The sequence below is a fragment of the Sardina pilchardus genome, chromosome 5 (assembly GCF_963854185.1).
Source record: "Sardina pilchardus chromosome 5, fSarPil1.1, whole genome shotgun sequence".
NCBI lineage: Eukaryota > Metazoa > Chordata > Actinopteri > Clupeiformes > Clupeidae > Sardina > Sardina pilchardus.
This window is the reverse complement of record NC_084998.1, coordinates 15,016,169-15,029,397: the sequence shown is the minus strand read 5'-3', so window position 1 is coordinate 15,029,397 and position 13,229 is coordinate 15,016,169. Positions and strand designations below refer to the sequence as shown.

Genomic DNA, 13,229 nt, shown 5'->3' with positions numbered 1-13,229 from the left:
AGCATTTTTCTGCAAGTGCTTTGAAATTGCTTTTCTATTCCAATTTGAATGACAGTGTGTTGGTGGTACAATTATGTCAGAGCAGGCACAACAAACAACAACAAGACGCAAATCTTTATTTTTCAGCCTATCAGGGGGGGTACGGCCAATTTCATCTTGTTGACAGAGAGCCGAGAGAGAGATAGAGAGAAAAAAGAGAGAGAGAGAGAGAGAGAGAGCGACTAAGATGGGAAGACAGGATGGGTGGGGGGCAGCGTTACATCCAGTTCCCTACACCCCAGCAGGTGACAAAAGGTGGCTTCTGATAGTGCTGCTAGGAGCACACTAGGCGAGCACATCTCCCAAATTAACAACATCCTCAGGGTAGAGGAGGATCAGCATCTAAAGGAAAAACCTTTAAACTGATCCAGTGGATAAGCTCAAGAGCAACTGCAGTGAACCTAAATCCATCCCAGTCTTGCCCATATTCACTGGGCTCAATAAAACATTGACCAAGCCAAGGCTAAATTCAAACATATCTTTGCCTACTGTTAATACATTACTAAATACATAATATCGATATAAACAATAAGACCTAGCTTGGACTTCTCTCTTCTGTCCAAGCCAACCATACTGAATATCACTGTGATCAGTTAGATCAAGTTATCAATGGAGCTGTGTGATGTTAGCCTGATACAATCTCTCGTGAATCAGGTTATTAGGTGCAGGGATTTGGGACAGTCTATTCAAAGTTAATAGCTTTGAGAGGACAAAAGCTGTGGAAGAAGCATACTGTCTACTGTCCCTGATGTGTGGGTGTTGAGTTGGTGTCATGTATGTGTGTGTGTGTGCGTGTGCCCGTGTGTTTGGGGAGGGGGGGCAGTGTGCTCAACATGAAAGTGTCTGAAAGCTGCTTTATAAATATTACAGGCTTGGGTGGCCAGACCTGCCTTAATGGACGCCTAATGAATGGAATGAAAGGGGAGGCAGGCAGGCATGAGCTAAACCGTTTCCCATGATGCACTAGTCCTATCGGCCGCGTTGGGATGAAGGGGAACAGGCATGGCTGGAGGGTGACACTGAATGGAGTGGTGTCCGCCTAATGGAACGGTGCCGTTTGCACTTCAGAGACGTTCCAGAAATATCTGACATATACTGTATTGTCTGATTTAACAGCTTAACTATGTATTTGTAAAAGTTGATCAGGGGAAAAAATAACATTGTTTGACGTTCAAGATGAGACCAGTGTTCACTGTCTTCTCAGTGTTTTTTTGCCCCCGAGGACGTTCATCTGTGGTGTGTGGGACGGCTGTCGTGTAGGATGCATCTGACCCCAGGGTGAGCGCTAGCCTGACCGCAGCAGCACTGGCCGGTTGTGAGAGGTGGACCAAACAAAACCAAAGTGATGCTGCTACAGTGATCCAGCGTTTTTTTCCCCTCCCTCTTCTGCATTCGCACAAAACAACCTCAACAAGCAAACAAACAAACAAACAAACGTAGCTGCTGCTGTAACAGCGGAGTCAACATGTATTTGTGGCGGGGCGACTTCATCAGCAAAAAAAAAAAAAAAAAAAGTCCCAGATTCAAACAGGCGTCATCAGAATTTCCTGTGGCATTGACGAGTGAGTAAGGGAGCCGGAACCATGACTCGGGAGTCTTCAAAAAACACACTCACACACACACACACACACACACACACAGAGGCGGAGGGGGAACACAGGAAAGGGAGAACAGAGCCAAAGTCAAACGCATTCAAAGGGACAAGCCTGTCGAACTGACTAGGAGCGAAGCCGTCACTTCTTGAAAGAGATGCGCGTGAGTCACGCCAAGACTTTCTTTTTCTTCCTCTGATAAAAAAGTCTCCCCTTTTTTTTCTTCTTTGAGTGACTTAAGTGTCGGGCTTTGGTGGGAAACTAACCTTGTCTTACGCAATGATGGAGTGGTTGGGGGACTGAGCTGAGGAAGTGACGGACGAAGAAGCCAGTGAATAAATGAGTGAATCAGAGACAGAAATAGACACCATTGTCGCCATGATGCTGTCTCACTCCGCGTCTTGTAACATTTCTCTCCCCCTCTAACAACATATAGTTTTAAATTCTCAGCTGGGTTTCATTCCAAATCTTGTCAGCACAGTCTGACAAAACACATCCTTTCTTGCAGGCAAAATATCCCACCTGATACAATCTCAAACACAGTGTTGATCTAAACTGGCTGGCAATCTTGCTACCACCACTTACCCTAATCTCCTTATTATATTCCGATATGCAGGGTGTCTTAGGGCAAGATTCCATTCCATGCTATCTCCATGACAACAGGTTGTGTCCCCAAAGAATGGCTAGAGGTGATTTTAACATCATTGTCTCCACTATTCATGCTTCTCACAAAGACTCACAGTTGGGACAATGCATTGAACAAGGCACGGAAAATATATGGTGCATGTCACGTGAATACAATTATTAGGCTGAGAAAAACAACAGTTGGGAAGAGGAATGTTAAGTATGTCGATTCTAAATTAGAAGGCTTAGGAGTCTTGTGTAAAGATGATAAATAAATACAGACACAAACAAACAAAAATGTCCAGATTAACCACAAGGCTATTTCATGAACAAAATGTTTCCTTTAATTTTCTAAAATTGCCTTTTAAGTACATAGAGTGCTAGAGGATTGAGAAAACAAATCTTCTTAACGGTTTGCCCATCATGATTTCGTTACATTGGGTTAAGAGGCGGGTTTTTTCTCTTCCATTTCGTGGAGATGTTGAGGATCTGTTGGTATGCAAGGTGGGTGAAGCACAAAGGCAAAGCCAGAGAATTAAGGCCCTGGGATAAAACGAACGCTAATGCTTCTGCTCTCCTACATCTGCATTCCCTCCCTCTCTCTCTCTCTCATTCTCTCTTTCTCTCTCTCACTCACTCGGTTTGTTGTTTTACGGCCTCCCTCCCCTCGGCCAGGGAATTGATTTGCAAATGTGCCCCCCGCCCCCACCACCACCACCCCCTCTCATTTCCACTCCCCCGAGTTCAACTGGGCACAGGGGTGTCCCTCAAGCACCCCTTTCTCTTCACTCACCACCATTTTCCCTTTCTTTGAAGAGAAAAAAACACACAACAACAACAAGAAAGGGGCCAATTGCATGAGAATGCAAACTACGGCCCCTACAATGCCACGGCCCTCCATTACCCACAAGCCTCTAGTGTGAGTGGGTAAAGTGGGCCGTCCACGGGCAAGAAAAGAGGAGAAAGAAAGAAAAAAAAGGAAATGACTTTGTGGCGGTGAGGAGCTCCCCAGGACAAAACGGTTTCAATCAAGGCCAGGCCCATTGTGGCTTCAAGACCACACGTAGACTAACAAAACAGGAGCCAAAGCCATACTGGAAAAAACCTCACCAGCAAGCAACCCAAACAGAAGCACTGGCATCAACCCCAAGAGAAATATTTGCAGTCACCGAACATAGAGGCACTTACACCTAGAGCGGATGAGCCCAGGAACTTGGGGTCCTGGCCTGAAAAGAATACGTGACTGTCATCAAAGACAGATTTTTTTTCTTACTTCAGTGTTTGCTGCGCATCCCTGTTTGTTTCGATGCTGACAGGGTTCAGCGAAAGAGTACACCGCGTTGTACACAAAGGGAAAAGCAATAACTCCTAAACACGCAAGGACACGCACCTTGCAATGAATTTTTCATACAACAAAAAACACAACAGATATTCTGAAGTACTAGAACACAACAACAAAAAAAATGAAGATGTTGCATGCATTACATTAAAAAAACATGATTTTCCTTGTCGTATCACTTAGATATCGAGTTTATTTGAAGGGCAGGCACACACAGGTTGGCCACATCCAGGAGGAAAATAACAGACGTACTCGAGAGCTACCTGAGAAGATGAAAAAGATCAAAACATCACGCTATACCCACAAATCTATAGTGAGTGCATGCAGCGGTGGGCCGTATAGAGCGAGGGGGGGAGGAGGAGAAGATGGTGGGGGGGCCAAGAAGATGCTCAGCAGAAGGTATTGATTTTCTATGCAGCCTCAGAACAGAGCTTGAGGCAGGGATGGAAGCAGAGCTGGAGAGAGCCAGATGACAGTCGGGCGACTCCGTAATGGGTCTGGTGGGGATCCGCGCCGCGAGCGGGTCAGATCTGGGCCAAGTCCGTCCCATCAGCAGCAGCAGCTACAGTATCTGCTTCAGCAGTTTGATCCAGTGGCGAGACACACAGCGAGAGGCCTGCGGTATAATAAGGCATAGCCTACTGCTGCTGCCCTAAGACTTCTGGCGGATATCAGGCAATACCATGGGGGTTTTGCAGCCAGAGGCTGGAGATATTTTGATTTAAGGAAAGAATCTTTTCCAGGATACTGACACAAGCCTGCAAGTGGATCTTTATGTGACAGAGAAATGAAAAATAGAAACCTAGGGAATTATTCTTTTGAATCTAAATGCCGACATATCACTCACCCTTTCTCTATATCTATCTACTGGTGAAAAAAATAATAAACCAAACAGCTTATTCAATAGGAAAGGGACACCAGACTCAGGGCATACTGTGTGCGGCACAGGGCATGAAGTGCTGTCATGAAGCCCAAGCTCTATGGAGAATGACTCTAATGAAGACATGGATGAGGGAGGCAGCTGAGAATAATATGATGCCCATGTTGATAGCAGTGCAATGGGACTCGGCTACACCCCATTGCCAAGATTTATGCATCCTGTTGTGCTCTGCTAATATAGAGCCAACTCTAACTGGTGCTACTGGCGAGGCCACAGCTGAGGCCTATAGCCTCCTCCTCCACCGCCTCCTCCTCCTTCTCTTGCTTCGCATCACGGTGGGCAAGAAACGTCTGCATTCCTTGGGATCACATCCCTCGCTGCCTCCTCTTTAAGTTAACTTCCTGCCACGGAGGTCAGAGCCCACCCAGATCAATCATCGCGTCCGGTCAGTCGAAGGGTGGGTGGGTGGTAACTTCATCTAGAATGTTCTTGCGAAAGAACTTGGGGCTTCTCAGAGACTCTGCTTCTATATTTAATGCCAGTTGCTCAGAGGACAGCGGTCTTGCAACCAGGTGCCTAGCAGAGATAATGATATCTTTTTCAAACACCAGGTTTTTTCCTTGAGGTGTGTGTGTGTGGGTGGGTGGATGGGTGGATTGGTGAGGAGAAGGGGTGCTTTAATGGCCTCTACACAGAGTTAAGTAATGACAACTTTAAGGTCATTTTGCCCCGAACACAATACTATTCTAATTCCACTGTAAGAGCTCTCTGTCGCTCCTGCGGTTAAACAGTGGATGAGAACCGACTCCAGATATGACTCAGCTGGCTAGCGCCCGGCTCTAGATCAAATTAAAGATGGAAAAACAGCCGCGTTGAAATTAATTAGATTGACTTTGCAATTCAATAAAGTGCCCACTGACCATGATGAAACGCGTCCAATAAACAGGCGTCTGCGCGCACCCTTCACTTACAGTTATATGGGACCCCGGGTCTGGCCTTGCATTCGAAACAAGGGCCGTCCTTCACCGCCCTATTCTACGGCTCCTACGCTGCACAAACAGTCTGAGAGTGAGCGGTAGGGCTTACTTACTCTCCTGCAAACAGAGACCAGTGCGACAGGAAATGAAGGAAAAAGAGATGGAAATAGGAACCCAGGTCAGAGATGTACTGTACAGTCCCACTCCCACTCACTGGTACGACAACACACCCACAGGATGTGCGCAATATACAGCAATATACTGTTTCATAGTTAGCATAACAAACAGCGAGGTTTGTGTAGTGTGACCAGAGAAATGCAGCAAATAGACTAAATTGAATGCAGTGTAACAATATAGCAATGTTTAAATGTGGGAAAATGCTTCCTTTTACTTCACGATTTCACACATAATCCCTCATGTTTACTGTTTTGGCTGCAAATTAATCCATAACAAGTAACATTGCAAACGCAACAAGTTTATATGACAGGAACATCTACTACAATCACAAAATACCAATGTCTAGGGAAACTGCATGGTGACATTTGTTATATGGGGTAACATTTCAATTCTACATGTACTATTATGTTAAGCATTTTTCATTTTTCAATTTCTTTTTTTTTATTGTGATTTGCGACTCAGAGTGGCACATTGTGGTTGCTTGAGTACCTCGCAGACTCTGTCTGCATACAGAGGGCTTCACGCAGGGCCTTAAATAATGACTCTGATAAAGCAAATACCTCTTCAGAGACAGACAAAGGCAGCTAAATTAGGATGAATCAGACCTGTCTAACTGCTTTGCTTGGCAATGAGAACTGCATTATGGCAGATAAGAAATGTCCTTTAGCCAATTTGAGAAACCATTAATTGTGCGACAACACAATTGGATAGGCCCCCGTAACGATGTAAATGTGAGATGGATGAAGCATTAAGACGACTTCCATTTACCTGAGTGGTAGACTCTGCAGAATTTTTTATGTGCCACTGACAATGGCTGAGAGTTACTTAACTCGCATTTATTTTCCACGCGCAGGGGAAGGTCAGAGAGCTGTACGCCACAGACAGGCACTTTTATGCATCACCGTTTAAAGAATTATGACAGCAACATCAGGTGAATTACCGTCTGTTCGGTTATCTCTGATGAAAAACAAGCCGTGCAAAAAAACAAGCCAGGTGAGTGCAGATTGACCTCCAAAAAAGCACATTACCCCGGGACATTGTTTCTTATACCGCAGGGCCTCAGCACAGCACTGAAAAACAAAACTGCAATCAAATATGCAGTGCTTAAGTAGCTGGAAAATGAACAAATAATTGTGCCTAATTATAACAAATTACAGCTTAATGTGAAGCATGTGTGATCGCGAGATAAAGCGGGAAAGATGTCTAGGCAGCTGTGTGGTGTATATGTGTGTTGCGGCCGGTGGGAAGTCGGTAATGACGGGGGTTGCTCTGGGCTGGACTGCGCTGACCGCTGCGAGCAGTCGGAGACAGTAAATAAAAAAAAAAACAGAGTGTGTGTCTGTTCGCCACTCATCAGGAGCCCTGCAAACTGATGGGAGGGCCACTGTTTGTGGCGTCCTTCAGCAAGCCAACACGCACGTCAGTCATCCCCATTTACTCGCCTCGGCTGGCAAACACTGCTGTGACAGGACCTCACAATCATGAGAAAACACACACACACAGACACACACACACACACACACACACACACACAGACACAAACACACAAACACTCAAATACAAGGATGAACGAGTAACACACAAACAGCAGACTATATAACACCCAGCCCCCCCCAGACACACACACACACACTACTGTGAGAAGTCCTGCTCACACAAAGTAAAACACACAGTACGCACACAGTTAATTACTCACACAGAGACTAAAACACACGCACACACACTCACAAAAACACACACACTGCTGTGAGCAGCGAGGTGCCTGGTTCGTACATCAGGACTTCACAAGAAAACAACGCATGCAGGCAAACATACCACACACACAAAACACACACACACACACACACACACACTAAACTACACATACTAAAACACACGCTGTACACCTGCTCGTGTGTACACGTCTGTGTGATGTTTGTTTACGCGACAGGCGTCGGTGCGATGTGTCTCGGTGGAGCGTCGGCACACGCCTGACTCAGCAGTCACTCAGACGGTCTGACGTGCTGCGGTGTGTGTCTGTGTTTGTGTGTGTGTGTGTGTGTGTGTGTGTGTGTGTGTCTCTATTGCCTCCGCTCCACTCTGGGGTCACTCGGCGCGGGCTTCCCATTTAGCTCGAGCGCCGCCGCGCAAAAACCTCTCCTGGGGACGGTGGGGAGCGGCCGGCGATGCCCGTGGTTTTTAAAGGCCCACGCTGACAAAGACAGAAGCAGCCGGCTGAGGGGAAAAGGGCTCCGCTGCGGCAATTGCAGCGCTCCGAGAGAGCCAGACACTGCTGTTGGCCGCCGTTTGGACACACACACACACACACACACACACACACACCCTTTTCCCCTGGCCTCTCACTAAATCTGTCAGCTCCCGTACCGCTTACACGTGTTGGGAGAGGCAACAGTGGTATATGCCACCGATGACAGGCCCCCGCTGCAGCCCTGTCTGCTGTGGCCTTCTGCGGCTGGACGGAGAGAGCGATTGACAGGGCTGTGTGCGCCGCCGCGCTCACCACTGCTGTTTGCATTCATCTATTGATGCCCCGACTCCTGCCATTGGAGCTAATGCATGCGGAATAAGTGTTGAGGCTGAGCTCGGTGAATACAAAATCCCTCCCCGCCCAAAAAAAAGGCTTTTGGTGCATCTGGCAAACGGATGGAAATAATCTGACTCTGAGTCTTATCACCACTATGGCTTATGGCAGGTTTTATCAAAAGATTCAGAAAGTAGTGCTCTATATGTTTCACTAAAATGCAGTATTACCACACACTTTACTGGCTCTTTCCAGAAGATCCCTTTACTGGCTCTTTCCACGTTCATATTTTATTATGAATATCAAGTGATCTTATTTCACTACTACAAAAGCTGGACACAGCAATTCCTTGAACCTTTAATCTCTCTACTTCAAATACTGTACTTTTGCTTGATAGCCCACTAAAACATTGTCTGTCTACATTCTGCCTGAGATATTAAACATTTTAGACTGATGGTATTTCAGAGTCTTGCTGCAGGTGAAAATGCTGCACATCTGACACACTGTGCTGATAAAACTCCACTTCAGAGTGTCTTATCTGCATTCTGCTCCTGCTAAGGTATAATATCCAGAAGAATAAACAAACCCCATCCTCGCTGCTCTCCTTTCTTATGAGGGAATGACTGATATATCTTTGGTATATATACTGTTCCCTATGAGAGAACGACTGATATATCTTTGGTATATACTGTTCTGTATGAGGGAATGACTGATGTATCTCTACATAGATTGCTGCAGAAATCTTCATCCCAAAGTACCAGACCTATGCTGACACTGAAGCTGCACACCAGTCATAGTATAAAAGATGGATGGGTAGATGTTTGGAAAGATAGAGAGAGAGAGAGAGAGAGAGAGAGAGAGAGAGAGAGAGAGAGAGAGAGAGAGAGAGAGAGAGTACTTTACTACCGAGAGAAATTTAGGATGGTTATAAAACAGTTCCCCACCCAACACCAAGCCATAGTTAGTCCTCATTTTAAAAGTAGTGCAAAAGGATTACCGGTACACGCATTTTGCCCTTATGTGACAATGAGAGCATGTGTGAAATGTCCGCCAGGCATTGGAGGGAATACTTCTGGTTCTAGAGCCCTGATCAACACGCCAGGGGTGTGACATTGTGGCCAGTCAACAGCACTGTCGCAAGGAAAAAGAGCTAAATCACGTTGAGTGGGTCTGACTGAGCGTGGATGCGTATGGGCAGACAAGGAGACACTGATGGTAAATCACCACGCGACCTTGGAGCCTATTTTTGAGTGTCCTAAGGGTCGTCGTGACCATCTGAACCATAAGGCACCGAGCCAGGGACCGCGACGGAGCACTGCGGCTCACACTGTCCCATTCCAGTGACCCCATTCATCGCTGGAAGGCCGCACACAGCATTCCAGGGTCGCTGTGGTTCTTTCAAACCCTCCGTGAGCATGAAGAGAAGCCTTGTTGTCTCTCTTGGCGTTTTCAGGAAATGGGGCTTTTTTAAAATGCTTTATGACAGGATGGACACTCTCGCTTGTCACTGACTGGGAAGAACGAAATTGCGATACGCCAAAGCACACATACCTCGAGATGACACTCAACTGCTTTGTTTGGCAGCCTACACGCTTTCAACGCTGGAGCAACTAAAACTCAATGAGGCATTTCCTGTTGAAACAATGTTCACAGTTTACGGTTATAGCTTCCAAAAACTAAAACGTAAGACACCTTGGAATTACTAGGTTTTGTCCGACCATTATGAGATTGAAAGGATTTGAGCCTCAATACTTGTCCGCAACCTTTTCAGTCTTATCTGTCTTTTTCACATTCAGTAGAACATGAAAACCACATGTGTAGCATTAAATGGTTATATCTGCCCTGTAACACATCAAGACAGACATATTTGACCTTATACTTCAAAGGTCTCAAGCCGTTGGGTGTTGATGGACAGGCGACAGACTATCGACGCCATGTCCTCCCAGTAGGCTGCCGCATGTTCGCATCTTGTCTCAGACTGACTGGCATATTACAGCATGCTGTGCAGGACGCTGGCAGGTGATGATGAATACCTGCTGAGTCACTACCTGTGATGCATCAGACAGACACCCATGATGCTACACGGCTCCTCTGGCGCAAACTGACACCCTGACACACATTTCAGAACAGACGTCTTACATTTCTTTCAAAACAAACAGTGAATACCCCCCCCTATTCTCTCTGTTTCTCTTCAAGACAATTACCCATTCAGCCATGTGTCTTCACTCTGACACCATATCTGTGTCACTCAAGCGGGACATGAGGCTGTAGTCCTCTGGCTAACGACCACGTACTGCTACTTCCTGTTGTGAGCCATGTGTCGTGTGTACAAAGAGACATATCCACTAGAACAAATACCTGACTTCCAGACAAGTTGCTGCACTTCATTGCAGTAAGCAGTTGCTGAAATAATGAAATAGAATGTTTGCAGTTTTTTTTTATACAAGTGACTATACTACTTCTAGAGTAAAGAATGCGAACAGCACTTTGTGTCTCATAGAGCCTGTTTGGGGACAATCCTGTGTGGCTAACAGCTGTTTTTTGGGGCTGTTTCAACTCACTTCAAAAGGAGCTGAACAAACATATGTCCTCCTTTGGTTACACCGACACACACAAACATCTCACACACACACAGAAGGAGAGAGAGAGACACAAACCAGAGCACCAAAAGTAATGAAACCCTTAACCACACTCAAGCCTTTCACCGTAACTCTAGCCACTGACTCACCCGATGCCTTTATCTGGTGTGAAAAGGTGATCAGATAGGTTATCACTCCAGACCATGAGAAAATACCTGCTGTAAAATAAACCTTCTCCGGTGAGCTTACAGCTTTAACTTCACTACCTACATCTCAAAATTGTATTTTTGGTATGAGGATGGTGGCAAACTTGAGATATAATATCATTGAGAGATGTGTGAACAGGCATCCACATCATTCCTAATGCCAGGGTGCATTGCAGGAGGATAGAAAAAATTTGTCTTAAACATCATGCTCATTCAGGGAATAATGTAAGTGAAGACTGACATTATTAGCCTATATGGGCAAAGTTCTAGTTCTTCATACATGACTTCTACATATAAGTACAGTATACTATCCTGAAACATTTGACAGACAAAATTGTGCTCTTCTTATAGAGTCCCCATACAAACATCTTCATTAGACTATTAACCGTTATGTCCACTGACAGAAAGGAGTAGGCTACAACTGTGATCCCTAATGATATCCAAATGCACACACACACAAGCTTTTACTTGTAAACACCTTGTTCGCACTGACAGCAATAGCCCATAGCGCACCCCAGAATGTTGTTTGAGTTATTGTTGCCAGGAGGACGAGCTCTAAGCTAGCCTATAGGAGTGTAAGATAATATCCATAAAAAAGGAAGGCTGTGTTTTAATTAGGAAATTAGATAACAATACATTATTATGCGAACATATAGTCTCTATGTTTTGTAAACGTTGAAGAAAGAGGTATGAGTCTTACAGTAGCCTGCATTCAAACGTAAACAGACTTAAGACGGTCAAATGCAAAGCAGTTCCTCTAATTCCAACATTCATCACGGATACAAAAGGCAAGGTTTAGTGGAACCTGCCAAACTACTTTTCACAACAAAGGTTTTAATACTAAGCTACGCCGCACTAGAGTTCGATTCTGTATCTCGCAATCTGATCTATTGGCTGCGCTTTGTCTGGCGGTCAGTGGCGGAAGAACAGATAACGGAATGGGATAGTAGAATCGACATCAGATTTTTAACTGACTTCATTTGTATTATCCTCGAGTATTCCCGGTAACCTACTGTTGCTGAGGGAATAGTCTACTGATAACAAAAGTTTTCTCTTAAAAAGATAGACAGATTCAGCTGAACAAACCAACGGGAACAGGGGAGTGGGAACTGCGTCTGCGAGGAGATGCAGCCTTTGTAAAACCTTTCAATTAAACTTACCTAAGGTGATACTGATGAGTGCAAATAGTATTGGTAGTAGAGCATCTAATGTGGGATGAAACTCCATAACCTCCTTAGCCAGGAAAACCGTGGAGAAGAATATATGTATTTCTCCCGTTCGGGCAAGTCTCTGGCACCGCAAAATGAGTTGATATCCAAGTAACTGGAGGGAAACGAAGGCAGGCAGCGACCTAAGACCTTAGGTTAGCGCTACAACTACGGCTGCCAAACCGTACAAGTTTGCAAACTCAATTTAACGCCTTCTTCAAATGTGTTCTTATTGAGCCGCAACATCACAACTAAGCTACTTTGCACATGAATGTGCACAGACGTCCCGGGAAAGGTAACTCTCCAGTCGGCTTCCAGTTGTAATTCCGATCCCTGGGCCAGCAGCAGCAAGTAGTAAATCACACTCGGTTACTAGGCAGTTGTGTTGATTATTTTCTGTTGTCCTTAATTCTGTCTCAAGGTAGAGCTTAAATTAGAGACAGGAGCATCTCTCAAGTAATGCTATTTTCTCCTTCATCAAAGAGAGAATCCCATCCTGAAGAAAACGGTCCCTACTTCTCAGTTGTTATTCCCATATCTTGTTGCGGTCCCTCTTCTCGTCTTGTTCCCGTTCCATTGAATGAATGCGCTACTACACTCACACCACACGCGCTGCTGCTGTCTCGTGGCTCGAGCCCACCCTCCGACCACCCCTAGTAGTTGCCCAAAACGGGATTGCTGCCTTAAAGGCACATTGACATCATTTACCCCAAGTTCTTATTATTATGCGACATGTTGAATGTAAGCTACGGTATACGGCATTGAAAGGATCTAAATTACAGGCTTTTAACGTAGATTTACGACACGACCACACAGAATAGCTTACATGGGCTTACTGACAAAATTCCTCAATTAAAAGGAGCTGAAAAAAACATAGGCTAGGCCTACATTTTGAATATTGTGACTTTGCATGCATTTTCTTATAACATGGGTATTGATAATGAATAACGATAATGAATGTTTATCTAGCCTATTTAAAAATGAATAACTATTTACCAAATTAACATGATTCATACACAACTGAACTTGTAATCAATTGTATGTAGTCAGCATGTAATGGTCCAATACCATGTCACACAGGATCGAT

At 45.1% G+C, this 13,229-nt stretch overlaps 1 protein-coding gene across 1 annotated transcript in view; it reads right to left on the bottom strand.

Moving 5' to 3' along the window:
- The window catches only part of robo3 (roundabout, axon guidance receptor, homolog 3 (Drosophila)), a 72,604-nt gene extending 59,901 nt beyond the window's left edge, over positions 1 to 12,703 (bottom strand). Inside the window, exon 1 of the mRNA XM_062536612.1 lies at positions 12,095 to 12,703. Within this exon, the coding sequence (XP_062392596.1) occupies positions 12,095 to 12,161 (67 nt within the window). The 5' untranslated portion in view covers positions 12,162 to 12,703. The remainder of the gene's footprint in view (positions 1 to 12,094) is intronic.
- Positions 12,704 to 13,229: the final 526 nt, after the last annotated feature.